Source organism: Morone saxatilis, unplaced genomic scaffold, assembly GCF_004916995.1.
Source record: "Morone saxatilis isolate NCDOM2014 unplaced genomic scaffold, NCSU_SB_2.0 Contig5, whole genome shotgun sequence".
Classification (NCBI taxonomy): Eukaryota; Metazoa; Chordata; class Actinopteri; family Moronidae; genus Morone; species Morone saxatilis.
In genome coordinates, this window is record NW_023340095.1 from 23738935 (window position 1) to 23755822 (window position 16888).

Consider the following 16888-nt stretch of genomic DNA (forward strand, 5'->3'; position numbering starts at 1 on the left):
TTTCTCCTCTTTTTACCACATTATTTACTCATATGACGACTCACATGGAAAGGGCAAGTGAAAAGGGATGAGCAACACATAATTAGTAAATTAATAAACATTAACAGTCGACATCCACAGTGATTTCAATTTGTTTCCTGATTAGACCTCCTCAGGACTGTGTGGGTGTGTACAAACTGTGGTTGACTGAAATTGGTTTTGTGGCAGCTGATAAAGCGGGATAAATTACACTTTAATCATTTGAATTTGCACATGGAGTTTGGTAACCTCATAAATCCAACCCCACCCAGCTTTAGACTGTCCAGAGGTCTTTTTGTCCCCCTTTGAGATATTTTTCCAGCTTATTTATGGCTTTATTTGATTGGACTGTTGAAGAAAAAAGGGCCACAGGTTGGAATCAAACCCGGGCAGCTGTGGTAAGGACTCATGGGGCGTGCACTATACCAGGTGACTCATAACAAGGAATTGATTGTCAAAATAGTTGGCGATTCATTAAATAGTTGACAACTAATTGATTAATTGACTAATTGTTGCAGCTCTACTGTGGGCGTGTGCAACTCTTTAATATGATTGTAGGAGGAAAAAATAAAAACAACCATTGAGTGTTGTAACGTGTAAAGCAGTATTAATACATTATATTTAAGTAGTAATGAGTTAGGTAATGTGAGTGATCTTCTGACTGCCTGGGTGGCTGTCAGCCAAATGTTAATGAACACCAGACTCACTAATTACTGCGTGTTCGAGTAATGACACATAAAACAGTAACATGAACCACAGCCACCGATTCAAACACACTTTACAGACTCAATGCTGCAGGAGGAGAGATCCAAGTCCTTTCCTGCTCAAATCAGCAGCTGACGTACAAGGAGACCCGACCGGAGAATATGAAGACTTGCTTCCCTTAAGTAAATGATTTAACGCCCGTTGCAACATGGTTCAGAATAGCATTCAAACCTCCATCTAGTAGACAAAGAAGCAGAGCTGCCACAGCGGAAAAACTCATTACACGTGATCTCATTGAAGCTACGGGGTACAAACAAGACACTTACTGGGTTTGAGAGATCATAAAACATGATCTATAGCTCAGATGACAATGAGAGCTCAGAAAAAGAATGCAGAACAACTCCCCAACAAAGACTACTACAACATGTTGAGTGTCACTTTGGTTTAAGGACCAGTGTGTAGGATTTAGAGGGCAGGGGCGGATGTAGAGGGGTGGCAGCTGTCTAAAAGATGCCAGGCCACCCCAGTTTGATGTCAAATGCTGTCAAATTAAACACATTCATTTGGATTCATTTTAAAAATAATGTGGCTTAGGTTCCAGGTGTGTAGGAGAAACTGCGGCGGCAACAACACTTATTACCATTGTGAATGCAATTTAAAACCTATTATACTGCCATACTGGCAAAAAAAAAACAAAGCAAAACAAAAAAACTAGGATATGAAAGAAAATCTGTATTTTATATCAGTTTCATTTTGTAGTTATTACAGCATGATCAATACAAATGTATACAATGAAATACAATACAATGTTTCCCAAAAAAAAACATTTACTGACTGAAAAATGCAACTTTATACCAGTAATGTTAACTTCATTAATCCAATAAATTTTTAATGCTGCATTCACATGGATTCAGGCAGACAGACAGACAGCACCTTCCTCACAGCACAGGAAAAAAACATCTGATGGAATGGTAGGATGGCAAAATGAAACATGATATGTTGCTGTTTACAAAGACTGGAATATATTGATGAGAATTATTTTGTTAATATTATTTTATGTCATTTATTAATTTTTAGTGTCTCGTATTGGATTTTAAAAAAAGGTCCAGTATGTAGGATTTAGCAGTGGAGTGGTGTAGTTGCAGTCTGCTCTCTACTCTAGTCTTTAAAGCATGAAGGAGAAACTATGGTGGACATGAAATACTAGAAATACTAGAAATACTAGATAGGCGCCCCTATCTAGAGCCAGTGTTTAGTTTGTCCTTTCTGGACTACTGTAGAAACATGGCGGTTCAACATGGCTGACTACGTAGAAGAGGAGCTGCTCCCTCTGTAGATATAAACAGCTCATTCTAAGGTAACAATACATAATGATTCTTATATTCAGGTGATTATAATATTCGTATGTATTTTTTCCATTATTGCACATTCCATTGATATCAATCTATCCTCTTAAATGTTACACACTTGGACCTTTAACTCAAGTGCACAATATTCTATAATTAGACTTAAATTAGTGTTGACTCTTAAAGGATGGAAGATCTAATCAGTTCACTGAAATTATACAGTGAACAACAAAAGCCTTTGTCTTAAAGAAACTGATATTTCTCCTGGAAAGGGCAAGTTTACTTGTAACAACAGGACGAGAGAAAAACGAGTTCTTCTGGGCACAACATGAAACTGCACATATTTTCTTCATGGTGAAAGTGACTTTTAGGACTGTTACCTGTGTTTCAACACGTCTTTGCTGCGACTGGGATAACACCTTGAACCTCTCTCTTTCACCTGCAGACAAAAGTTAATCTCTTGTGTTTAACTGACGGCTCCTCTGACAGAACACATGGGCCCATTAAGCCAAAAGGCACTTTAGGTTCCAGTACTGCTCGGCACCGACATGAGTAAACACATATGTTCCCTGTTACCCTATAAGGAGACACACACATGCGCACACACACTGTATGCAAGGATGCAGCTTTGGGACAGCAGTTGTATTTATGGGGTAGAAAGAGAGTTTGTGCAAGTCTGGAAAATAAAGCTGCGCTATTTCTGGCAGCCGGGGACTGCTGAGCGCTTAGATCATTATTTAGAACCAGCTGCAGTCGGCAGTGGAGATGTGGGTCAGGGGGGCAGGAGAACTAGCAAGTCAAGACTTACTCGAGCCTTGTTAAACACAGACAGGAGAGAAGAACCCGAGCAACACAGGATTTCTGAGGGAGATGATGATATCAGTAAAAAGCCATCTGATACAGATATAGCAGCTGATATTTATTCACTTGTGAAAACACATGTCTTGAAGAAACAATTAATGGTGAGCAAATCATACAAAGACTAACAACATCACAGGGCTCTGAATCAGGCCATTCTGTTTGCACGTCATTCACATTGAGGACTCTCCTCAGAGAACCACAGACAGGTACAGACATAAACACAAAGACAGATGGCCACGCAGACAGGATAATATTACTGAACATTCAGAGACAGACAGGCGTCCACCACAGGCCATCTGACCCCAGATACAGTGAGTCCTTCCTTCCTGCTTCCAAACACTTCTTCATACAGACAAACATTTGGGGAAACCTCCAGTATTGAGGATGCTACTGCTGCAGTCTTCATGGCACTGCTGCTTTCAACATTCCACATACCAAAAAAGAAGAAAAGTCTAAGAAAACAACAGTGGATGGATTTAATGATGATATATATAAAAGAGTAACATTCATTTAATGCCAGAAAAGTTTAGAAAATTGTTGTATAGCAACCTTTAACACCAGACAACATTTAAGTTATATCATAATACTATAATAATGAAAATGCTATATATCTATATTCAAACTCTTCCACAAGAAATGTCAAATGAGCTGCTCTACATTACTGACTGATATGATACAATACTGATTTAACTAGAGGTCAGTTGGTGAAAGCAAACATCTGCTGTATTAAGCACTCTGGGTCTGGCAGGCCATTTTTAGAAACATCTACAGTGCTCAGAGAGAGATTCATTTGATATTTCCCACAGGAACAATGTTTTAGTTCAGAATGTTTGGAACAGAAGAACAGCTGGGTAGTTACATACCAATACTGTACTATTACTATCCTTTGCACAATACAGTGTAAGCTTCATATAGATATTCAACAGCTCAATGACTTCTACTGGGCCTTTGTAACGAAAACCAGCACAAAACTCATCTATTCATCAGCCTTAAATGTGAGATTACCTGAGCTGCCACAGAGATATCTTATCACAGCCGAGCATCACAAACACACCTTTCAGCTGGGTGAGAGGAGGAAGATATCTTTCAGTCACTGATGGCAAGAGGCCATTGTAGCAACTTTTATTATGATACAAGAGAAAAAATAGGCAGCTAGTAAGTAGGAAATATGGCCATGATTTTGGGCTGTTTCCTCTACCGAACAGGTATTTGCTGTCTTGCAGTAACGCTCCTGGTACACCAGCATGAAGGCACACTGGGGAGCTGTGTGTTCCAGTGGTTTTGGCTGGTTCGGCTGCCTCGTGTCACTGCAATGCATATACACCCATGTAATGCATGCACACACACGCACATGCACACACCTCAACCCAACAACCAGCCTGGCCAGCAGGTGTGAGCCACAGCTGGGTGCGGAGTGCTGCCTGCTTCTGTTGCTGTCCTCACATTCAACTCTGTGTAATCTAGTCTCTGTAAGTTCATTCTTGGACTTAGAGAAAGTAGTTTGTCAAAACAATCTCAAGGTCTTTTTCCTCAAGCATTACTAACTGACCATGACAACTGAGTCAATTCCATCCACGGGATATACTCCTGAAAAATCAAACAAGTGAACTTTGAGCTGGTAGTGTTTTGGCAAAGTTTTATTTTCAAGGTCAAATATTAAAAATAATGTGTGTCTGGTATGTTACATTTTTTTCACAAAATAATATAATTTCCACATAAAAAAATCCTTATAAAGTAATCTCCTCCTTCTGTCTCATTAAAACTTCCAGAATCTTACAATGTTGTTTGGGAATCTCTAAAGTTTTCCTTGCGGACACAAGATGTTCTCCTACTAATCACTGTAAAGTCCATTTTCAGTGGATGTGCACTGGTGGCTTCAAGTTTTTACATCACACTGTACAAGTGGCAGACTGGACCAGTATGAACCAAAGACAAACACAGGCAGAGAGATAAAAGTAGAGACAATACCACACAGAAACAGCAACAGCTACACTGCAAGTGTTGACATGCACTGACAGGAAGAAGAAAATATTTCCTTGAAGAGATGATGACTCAAGTGCCAAGTCTGGGTTTTAAACAACAAACATACAGAACACACGTGCCAATATTTCAATTTCATATGTCATATACTGTCTAAACTCTAACAGACAGAGGAGAACAGTGCTGAGCAACAACACCTGCATCCAGTCACCTTGGCAAAGGGTTTCTGTACGTTTCAAGACTTTTTAAGACTATTATGAATGCAATTTAAGACCACCTTACACCCATACTGGCAAAAAAGTATGAAAATCAGTATTGGTTCTATGTTGGTTTCTTTTTGTGGTTGTTACAGCATGATCAGTACATTTTTGGGGTCTGAAAAATGCAACTTTATACCAGTAGCGTTGACTTAATTAATCAAATACATTTTTAAGAACTGTCAAAATCATATGGATGACATTTGAAAGGCCTGAAATCCAGATTATTGGCATTCAGGTGATTATACACTAATGNNATATTCCACTTCTGCCAATAGATCCTCCTAAATGTTAAACACTGGACCTTTAAGACCCCAGGGCCCCCCTACTAACAGTGCATGCTGTCTGCGTTTAGTTAAGTGATATATCCTCTAGCTGATCTATAGGAGTAAATGGACCAGTGTAACTGCACAGCAGCTCATGTTGCCAAGACAAGAATACTACAAGTTTAACAACTGATACCACACATGATCTGTAAGTGTGACTGTGGCACACTGTCAACCAGCATTTCAGATTCACAGGCTGCACCCTCACTGAGCTCCATGGGAAAACTACTTTCAGACATTCAAAGAGACGAAGAAAAAAACCCCACTGAGGATACCATGCCAGCTGATTTCCTCTTTAATAAAACCTGCTGTGCCTTTAGGCGGTTTATCAGTCTGAACACCCCAGATTTTCCCAGACATAAGACTAAATGAGCAGCTCTCAGTGGAGTGTGACCAATCCAGGTGCGGCACAATACTATTTACAAGATATTTTTTGCTTGCTAAGAGGCTCAAAACAGGCCATAATGGCATTTCCAGTAGGCTTTTAGAAATGTGCGGACACAGAATAGTTTTTACAGTGTGCCTTACACAGGCCTCTCCACGATAATTAACTGACAGATTCAGAGGGGTGAGGGATGAGGGGAGGAAAGTGTGGAGGAGGCGTACCGCTTGGTATCATTAGGAACTCATTATGACTCCATACTGGGCGACCATGCTGAGAAAGGAGGAGAGAGGAGAAGAGCAGCAGAAGGTAGTGGACTGTTAAGATTTAATGACTGCTTATGGATGATCGAAACAAACAAACAGCCATTCTGCATCTGTGCGTTCTGTGTGTCCGGCCCTACTGCTGACTAAACCAAAGACTTCTGTTTCTACTGGAGATAGATAAATAGAGGCAGGCATTGTGTTAGGGGATCGCGCCAAAGCCGGCCCCACTGTCACAAAGCACTCTCTGTGGTTTCACGGGAACAGCCGTTGGCTTGGGGATGAGCCAGTGCCCCCCGCCTGCCCCCCTCCTACCCCCCTCCTACCCAGGAGTCTTGGACCCGATGTTCTGGGAACACAACGGCCCCAGCCTGTTTGGTATAGCAGGGCAGATACTCTGAGCCAAACCCGCCTTCTCATACCGAGTCTCTCTGGGCATCAGAGTAAAGCAAGGAGGGCTCAGCGAGAGGAGGATGATTTCAAGTTGGCATCAGCATGTGAATCGCTGACTAACAGAGCATATTCATGCATCGGGACAGCAAAATGGAGATAATTAAAGGCTACAGTGTCTCCGCTCAAGGCTTTGAGAGCCACTATAAAATCTTCTTGGGTTTTAATCTGTCACACATCTCCTGTGCTAAATCTGGCTCATATTTATTTCAATCTCTGTTCCAGCAAACACACTCACAGGTCCTCCATCGCTCCAAGTGTCATACACAAACACGGGTTGAACATCTGAACAACTACTATTGCAGCTGCTCCTCTGAGCTTCTTCTGGGAGCAAAGCCAGGAGCACTGCAGGTGACTGCTTCAGCTCACTCAGAAAATAAAAGCTGGGTTGGTTGTTTTGGAGTCAGGAGAAGGCCAAACCACAGAGACACACCCAGAGCAGGTATGGGAACGTGATTCGACATCATGAATGTGCATAATTTTTTTATAACCCGCAACAAGCAGCAGATCTTTAAGAAGAGTTTATTGCATGTTTGATGTCAGCTTGTATTCTCATTAATTTCAATGTCCCAGGGAGAAGCGGTCTCCCAACAGCTGTACTTTAAACCAGCACCTTGCTACAAGCACAGCAACGCAGTGGAAATGAAATACAGTTCATAAGTCAGCCTCAGCTGAAACGCAGACAGTGTGTTGGTGAGGTTCCTACCTGAGCAGAGGATGCCTTTGTGTCGGGCGCAGGAGAAGTCGTCACACTCGCAGAAGCTACCGTAGATCTTGCCAAACTCAGACTCGTAGCACAGACACTGGTTGCAGCTGCACTCTCCTCGCCCGCTGCAGATCTGCTTGCCCTCGGCCTCCCGACAGGCACTCAGGTACATGCTGCTGGCCTCGCCCTCCTGGCACTCGCAGCGGGCGCCTAGGTAGCCTGGCTCGCAGTGACAGGTCCCACAGTTATAAGTGCCTGCAAGGGCGAGAGTTGCTTTATTGTAATGACTCATTACACAGATTTAGGTGTACAACTTTGATGTCCCTGTATGCCTCTTAATCTATTTTGCTATAGGGCTGCCATTAACCATTATTTTTGTTATCCATTCATCTGTTTTCTCAAAGGATCTATTAGTTATTTGGTCCATAAAATGTCAGTGATCAGTGTTTCCCAAAAGCCCAAGGTGATGTCCTTAAATGTCTTGTTTTGTTTACAACCCAAAGACATACAGTTTACTGTTATAGAGGACTGAAGAAAGCAGAAAATATTCACATTGGAGAAGAGAATTCTTTTTTTTTTTTTGATAAGTGATATAACTCAATGCCTACTGGATTTAAAATATCTCTATAGCTCAAGTTTAAAAATACGGTCTGAGTATAATTTTGGCTTTTATGGCTATCATTATCTCAACAGCAGTGACAGCCTCTCCATAATCACACCAAAGAAAGTAGTCAATTAATAGGGTAAAAGTAGGAGTTCTCCTTAGTTACTCAAGTCAAAATACCAGTTCTGACACCACTGATTGAGGCGTTCAACCTCCTTGAAAGATTCAAACTACATGAAGCAGGAGAGCAGCAGTTTTCTCTCCCGTGTGATTAACAAGGCTCATGGTTTTTACCAATTCTTTACAGGCACAGGAGCTTTTTACATTTGTGTCCACTTGCTTTCAACAATTTCTTCCTGCAAGAAGTTGTTGATCACTACAGTTTAACATTAAACAATGCGCTCAGGTAAGACAAAAGAGAAGAAAATATGCTGCTAATTAGGCACCAGAGTTTAAGTCTGTCAAATAAAAGTGAATGTAAAACAGGATCGTCTAAACTGATTGGGCTTTGTATGACTGTATGCCGATATGTGCAGAAATAAATGGAAAGCTGTAATGCAAGATGAGCACCTATGGAGCTGCAGATGCTGCTGTTGGTCTGCGCCGTCCGGCTACAGCCGCAGTCACACTGGTAATCCACAAGCACCTCCAGGCGGTCTTTGAACCCCACCGGCTTGATGGTGAATCTCTGGTCAGTGCCACGGGGAGGGCAGCCCCTCGCCTCCATGCTCACGTTGAACGACACCTACAAAGGAGAAAAAAGGGGAAGTGACTTCCTGTTTGTGAAGTGAGAAGGGTTCAGCTCAAGTTCAGATGATATGAGAGATACAAGTGTAGATTTTTCCATAATAGCAACATCACACAGCCTCTGAACCACAGTATCTTCAACCAACCACCTTCAGTTTCCATATTTCCAAGTGACTAGCTGCCAGCTAGTCTGTAGACATGAACTACACATGACCCTGGTGTTATGTTTACAGCAGCGGGCGAATTTCGCCCCAAAGCGGAGTTTACAGTGTGCAGCTGATGTGGCTTTCCTTTGCACAGAAAGTGGAACATGACACAAGACCTACACCCATTTGATTGCTCTGAGGAAGGAAGTCTGGACAAGATGAGAAACCCAACCCCGGCTGGGTTGCTTTTCTTTTCCAATATGAGCACAATATTCTGGTATTTTCCTCATATTTAGTCAAACATGTCTTTAGAGCTCTCTGTTCAATTTACAGCTCAGTGTAGTTCCCTTGACTTTAACAAATGAAATTATGCTGCTACAAACTGCCTGCTGAAATAATGCGGGTTTTCATCTAAATACTACACATATGATGACAGTGTGTGATTGTGTATATTTGTATAGTATTGTCACCCTATAAACTGTGTGGACCCCAGGAAGAATAGCGACTGTTATACAGAAGCTAATAAACAAACAGTAACACATGTTCTACTGGTTTGGCTCATTGGATCTGAAACAAAACAATGATTGAGGGGTTGCCTGCCAGATTTCAACAGCATTCTTGATGACCTGTGTAGTTTTTGAAGCTCATTTTATACACTTTCTCCCAATTTTTAGACAAATATGGACAGGCAGATAGGCACAGAAAGAGGGAGGTAAGGTTACATATTCTAATCTATTTTGGTTCAGAGATCAAAACGGTTACAGCAGGGGAGGGAATATTCTCTGCTTTGAAGCTCTGACTAGAAGCACTTGACTCTCAGAAGACAAAATTGCACCAAAAGCAAATATTCCAACCTTGCAGCACCTGCTTTTCTTGGCAGGAACATCTGTGTATTTGGATCTGGATCTCCTAAGTGAAGAGCAACCCATTCCCCCCTACGTTCTCCTGCAATTCAAGACCAAATGCGTTGTACTGTGCAAGGCCTGTCCTGTAAAAATGTACATGACAAACACTGCCTTCCTCTGCCTAGAATTAACCCTAACCCGGACATAGCCAGCCATAGGTGTTCCACAATTTTCATCAACTAATTAATTCAGGAAATATCACACTGTAAATACATCACATAAACTGGATCAAGCCACTGCAAGGTGTTAATTATGAAAGCCAGGCATGGACTGTTACAAGCTGTTTAAACTGTAACAGCCAATTTACACAGATTATGACAGAGAAACAGCTGTGGAAAGGATAGGTCACACTGTTGGCCTGCTGTTAGTCCTGTATCGCTGTAAAACTGCCCTGGTGGTAAAGACACCAGTAGTTTTGGTTTCTGTAAGGATGGAGGTCAGAACTGTTCATCATGCATTAACACAACGTTTTGCTATTCTTTATCTCATCCCGACTGTACAACTGTAATTCATTGTTTACTCGTTGAAATAACTTATTGGTGACAAAAATTCAGCTGGCCCATAATGCTGCAGCAAGAAACTCAAGAATCTCCTAATCCTTCCAGTGACGTCACTTCACTGGCTGCCAGTGAAATTAGGAGTTAGTTCAGGAGGAGTTAGGAGTTAGTTCACGTCATAAGCAGTAGGTAGCTCCAATTATGCAGTCGGGAAAACAGAGAGATGGTGAATTTAAAAGCTCAAACGATGAAAATCAATGCAGGAAACAGGATGGAAATATGACATTTCTGTTGTGATCATCGATGCATCATAGCATGGGAGGGATGAGGAGTGTGAAAACATCTCAGTCATGTTCGCTACGTCAGAACTTTTCTGTAAAATGTGTTTCCATCTCCTACTAGATAAACTAAATTTTCTATCCATTTCCATCAACGTTTTGTATTGCGATTCTTTAAAATGCTCATCAAACTAAGTTGATGGAAACACTGCTATTAATGTGGTTGTTCTGTATTACTGTTTGTACTAGCGTCTGTCTGTGTTACTTCTTTGCCTTGTACTGTTTTTATTGACGTGTGAAGTACTTTACATCATCATACTTCCCAAACGTGCACTCACACTAATGTTTGACTAATGATGCTCTCATTATGGTTACAGCGTGACAAGTCATATCTCTTTGGGAAAAGCAATTTTAGACTAGCGATAAACCGCTTAAATCGGTCGCCAGATTATCTAGCATTCTGAGATAATCAGCAGCCTTGTCCATGTGGCTGCTTTGGAACGATGTTAGCATTCCCCGATAAAAGTTTTAGGAAAGTAAGAAACGTTGGTTTCGAGCCCTGCACTAAAACTCTCATGAATACTTGTCCATCCCAGCATCATCTGAAAGTCTGAACCTCAATAGCCACCATTCTCTTCTTCAAAAGAAAACCACTGATTATCTTGACTCAATGTTGTACCATGCAAAACATACAGATACCAATGATGAGCATGATTGACTCTCTTTTAGCTCCAGGGGGCAAGGGGTTAAAGTGGAGCATTTGTTTTTTACTTCAGTCTAACAGACAACCCAAGTTGATTCTGAAAGAGCCTACGTCACATGTTCCCCGGACTCCCCCTCCACTTCTGCGCGGGAAGCTTAATAAGTTAACGAGGGACACAATTAAATTTACTGTAAATGTGAGTCGCGAGGAGGCCAGTTCACCCAATCATGTGGCTCATTGTGGAGAGGAGAGAGGGGCAAAAACTTGGGAGGAAATAAAGAGGAGACGATACACTGAGGCTAAACTCATTGACAAAATGCCTCATCGCATAGTTCGTGAGTAATGTCATTCAAGCAGAGACAGACAGTGTGTTAGGTTGTACTATGGTGTAAGGTGGGACAAGTGAGACATATGTAGGCAGTAGAATAACACTAGTGATAGACCAGTGTGTAGAATTCAGTGGCATCTAACAGTGAATACTGCAACCTTTTGAATAGAGCTCAGCCTTCCAAGTGTGTAGGAGAAACTATGATAGCTGCGAAACTTGCAAAATAATCCCAAAGACCCAATCTAGAGCCAGTGTTTGGTTTGTCTGTTCTTGGATACTGTAGAAACATTGTTGTAAGAGGGGAAAATACATAATGAGACAAGTACATTTAGCAAAAATTGGGATTATTAGCAGGATTGTTTTTCTTCAAAGGTTACATTGTTCGGTTGCCTTATAGAATACACACAGATCGAAACTTTCTTCCTCTCTTTACTGGCATATTATATGTTGAGGTAATCCAAAATTAACGTAAAGTAATCAACGTACATTACTTTATTATTGTGATACTAGGATTAGAGTACTGACTACACAGGTAATTAGTAAGTGTATCGGATTACATTTTTAAAGTAACCCTCCCATCCCTGGTGGATCAACATGGCGGACTCTGTAGAATTCAGTTCAATTCATTTATTTGTATAGCGCCAATTCATAACAGAAAGTTAACCTCCGCGACATTTCAGAATAGGGGAGCAGGGGTCTAGACCGAACTCCTTATAAAAGAGAAGAGCGAACTTGCCTTCCCTGTAGGTATAAAATGCAACACAAACACAATGATTCTTATTTTCTGGGTGATTATACACTAATAAAACATTACCTTATGTATATTATATTCCATTTCTACCAGTAGATCCTCCTAAATGTTACACACTCGACCTTTGACAAAATTGTATCTAAAAAAATAATCACAAAAATTTTCCTCATGATAAACCATTATTTGTATTATGTTACCATGGAAAAATCTTTTGGATGATGGAATTCTTATGACTTACTGAAATTCAATTAACTGGGACAACCCCCATACAGAAGGTCAAATAAAACAACATATAACCTAATTCAAATGCTTCTGGTTTGTTTGAAAAAAAAAAAAAAAAAAACTTTATAAAAAAGGACCTGCGGTATATGTTAGTGCAGACTTGGTTTTATTCATATGCATGAGCCCATTCAGTGGACATACATTTCTCTGGTGTTCAAAGTGAAAAGGATGCCAGCTTAACTACATACACTCCAGCTAGCATTTCTCCCCCCGCCAGTTCACTTCTTTCATAGCTTGCAGTTTCACAGGCCTCCTCCTGCTTACTTTTGTGTGAGGGCATTGAGATGCAGCATCAGGCTCGACACAGTGACTGACACCTGGGCCGTGCACTGGGCCATATCCTCAAAGACCAGGGAGCTTGGCACCCAGTGGACTGAGCTGCCACCCTCCATCTCCTTTCAATGCCAGGGATAAAAGACGTGAGCGAGGCCCATCGTCCGAGAGCCCCCCTTCCATTCACTGGTGTTATTCTGCCTCAATTGCCCTCAGCTCCTCCACCGCCCGTTCCCATCCCAAAACTGGGAAAATAAAGCAGCCAAGGGAAGAGCGCGGGGGGTTTTGGGAGAAGAATTCCACTGCACCGAAGCTCACTGTGTGACAGCATGTATGGAGCTGCCCCTTCCAAGCAGTTTCAATGGATCTAGGGCTCAATACAAATCTTAATTGCTGCCTGTATAGAATATAAAGTGACCACCAGAGAGAGGTCTGTGCAAAATTCAAAGCAATTAAGATGTACCCTCATCCTGTGTCACCTGACCTATGCTTTTGTCCTCTGACAGTCACCGAGAAAGCATTCCAACTGCGCTAGATGCAGCTAAAGCTTACAGCCTACAGCATGGAAATCACACAAGTCTTCAAACATTCAATCATCCCAATGTATAAGACTTCCTGCTCCTGTGCATGTCATCCACCAGAAAGAAAAGAGCCGGTATCCAGGTTGGGAGCTCAGAAAAACCAGTGGAGCCTGTATCACAAAGCAAGTTCAACTCGGTGTCACTTGGACTACCTGGTCACAATAAGCTTGTTTTGGCTGATCCTGGATAACCGGTTTCACAAACTGGCTATAAACTTGCCTAACGAATTTTCCAATCCAACTATGAGAGCAATCATATGAAACAGTTTTCCACACAACTGGAACAGAAAAAGAAAAAATAGTAGAAATAATTTCCAATACAAAAAGATAAGGCTATGGGTATATATATAGACTGTAATTATGTAATTTTAAACTTAATAAATAAGATGTGCATTTTTATGTAAAGTAATTTTGGGGCTTGGTGTCAGAGTGTGCCAGCCATTAATCACAGGAGTTTGTGTTTCAGTTCCCGGGTCCAGGAAACTAAGCTGCAAACTGTTCCCACTATGTGTATGTGGAGGCAAACATGCAAGTTCCTTTGGAAGAAAGCACTCTGAATGTTACGTAAAAGACTGATTGGCTGGTAGTGAAGCTGTTTACATAATAGAACAGGTCATTGGTCACCACAGCTTCTTGGCTTTTCAAAAACATACACGTATAGAATAATGGTGATTGCCATTAAGAAAGCCATGACAAAAATACTGATATGTCAAGCACCACCCATTCTGCATTCTGTACTCTTTTCTGCTTTCCTGTATATTGCTATCCACTAGTTCGTTGATATTGTGGATAGACCATACGTCATCATTATGGTTGAGTCCTCCTCCTGCATGCTCTACCCAGGTGCCACCCATTGCAGTATTTCCAGTGGGTAAAAATACGTCTGACTTGGACAATCTCCTGTCAGAACCTGACACTTCATGCATTGTCTGGAGTTCATATGAGAAAATTACTTTTGATTTAGATTCTCACTCCCTCACTGGCCAGCATCTATATCCGGGACAACACAATCACAACCCTGACCTGAGAGATTGAAGCTGGACCCACAGAGCACAGCAGGCACAGGACACAATCCTGTGTGCAATTCAAGGGGCTATGATAATGTGGACATGTTGCAACAGTTACCTGCAAAAAGATCCACAAAGTCCAGTTTGAGTCAGTTTGATCTAGGGGCTTAAATGCTTATCAGACACCAAAACACTGAATAATCACGGGAGTCATCGACTTCATCCTCAGTCTGCACAGTTTGTGAGGAGAAATGTGAGCCAGGTTCAATATTTTTACTGGCCGAATGTGTTTTCTGTTGCAGTGCTGTTGTTGGTCTGTGCACAGCTAAAGGACAGTGGGTGAGACTTTAACAGTTTCCCATAGCTGTATCGGCTGTTGATTGAATCCAGCTGAGAGGCAAGAGAGCAAAGATTCCCTAAGGAATGAACAGTCTGTGCCAAGAGAGCTGTGTGATGATAATTGGCTCCTTCCTTCTATTAGTAGATAAGCATTATCAAGCAGTTAAACATCAGTTTACAAATCAGTTACATTCCTTAATAAGAGGCAGAGGTCCACAGCTACATAAAAGGGAAGCTATGTGTCCTGTCGTGAATGTCAGTCAGTCAGTGAGACGTTCATTACCGTGGCTCCTTTTCTTGTGCCAATACTGTCTCTTTGGTTTCAGTGAAGAGCAAAATAACTCCCCCTCCCCTCCACCTCAGTTTGATTTCATCAGACAGGAACTCACTTCAAGAGGATTCAAAGGTCACACAGCGTTTGCCTGAGACTGCCAAGTCACAACTTGCTTTCTTTATTCATTGACTGGGATTCTGAATTTCACTTTGAGCAGAGCAGAGGGTCAGAGCTGGACTCTATGACTGAAAATAAATATTAGAGGGTATATTTGCACTTGATGATACATTTGGTGTATTTTCAAGCCCTAAGCAGTATAGCTTTCTGAAGCACAAATAAGACCTGACTACATCTGCATCCTTCACCAGGCAGAAAGATATTGTGGATGCCTTCTCATATGTACCATCTTCGCCTTCATAATGAAGCACTGAATCATATGAATACACTTTTTTTTAACAAAACTCCTGAGCACTTGTATATATAGCAAATCATCTCTGAATGTCAGAAATTCTTCTGATACTATGTCAAATTTGGTATCGGCCAGTATGCTTATCTGGGCAACGCTCCAGTACCACATCATTTTTTAGTCCCAAAACCGGATCCTGCTACTTCCCAGCAGTGTCCGGTTAACCATTTTGTTTCCCAGGATAACAAAATCATGACCTGCCTTGGGTCAGGATTTCAGGCCATGCAACAATGATAGCAATCATACAGGCTTAGTAGTATACTGAATTTTTTAACACTTGTATCATATAGATACTCGAATCGGCCAATACGCAAAGCTCAGGTATCACATGTGTCTACTTAAACTTCCTGAAACCTTTCAAAGCCTATTCCACACATTGCACGTTATGGAATTAACAAATTATATACATACATTAAATTAAAATGTAACTTTTTTTACATCTGATGCTGTAAGCATGGGGGGGAATATATTCTAAGTCTGCATGGGAATTTGTGCAGTGAGAGCAGCAACCTTAAAGAATTAATCCTTATAAAAATAATGGGTAAGTATTCCAAATGCTTGAAATCTGCAACCCCTGAAATGGTTGTTTTCCACTCTCAACCAATGATTTCCATGTGCCCTCAGTTTTTCTACAAATGCTGCTCTGAATGTGTTCTGGCAGAACGAGCCAGGGGCTTTTTTTGAGCCTGTGGTTTCAATTCGAAAATACAAATTCCGTAGCACTAGTGCACTTCATAGAGGTGTGTCTGTGTGAGCAAACCTTTTCATACATAGCATCATCATTATTCACACAGTGCAGTAGGCCATTAGAGGGGGGTGCCATTGTAAACTCTGCAGCATGGAGGAATTGTAGGACTAGAAATGTCCCAGTTATGTTTAAGGCGTCCTGCAACAATGTACAGTGTACATGCGTGTGTGAGCTGGTTTGTCACCGACTGCATAAGTGTATGATCTTTCAGGACTATGCTATGGCCTGAACAGCTCCTAGGTCAAATTCAAAACCTGAATGTGTCGGACAGGCCACTGCTTTCAGAACATTGTTTGGCAAAATGTCGTCATGGAAAATGTGATTGATTCAAAAACAGCCACCCTTAACAACCGCCATACTGACAAACATAGTAAATCATCTCCTTAAAGGGACAGTTCACCCCAAATTCAAAAACATATTTTTCTTCTTACCTGTAGTGCTAATCATCTACATTGTTTTGTTGTGAGTTGCTGAGTTTTGCCGATGCCTGCCTTCTCTCCAATATAATGGAACCAGATGGCACTCGTCTTGTGGTGCTGAAAGCGCCAAAACCTCAACAGCAACATCTTTTTCAGTAAATCATGACCCAGTTACTCAAGATAATCCACAGACCTTGTTATGAGCAGTTTCATGTAGGAACTATTTTCTTTCTATTGAACTACACCC

At 41.4% G+C, this 16888-nt stretch overlaps 1 protein-coding gene across 1 annotated transcript in view; it reads right to left on the bottom strand.

Moving 5' to 3' along the window:
* Nucleotides 1-16888, bottom strand: part of itgb5 (integrin, beta 5) — a 46893-nt gene that overhangs the window by 20657 nt on the left and 9348 nt on the right. Inside the window, exons 10-11 of the mRNA XM_035676269.1 lie at nucleotides 8469-8643; nucleotides 7295-7549 (exon numbers count right to left, since the gene is read on the bottom strand). Of these exons, the coding sequence (XP_035532162.1) occupies nucleotides 7295-7549; nucleotides 8469-8643 (430 nt within the window). The remainder of the gene's footprint in view (nucleotides 1-7294; nucleotides 7550-8468; nucleotides 8644-16888) is intronic.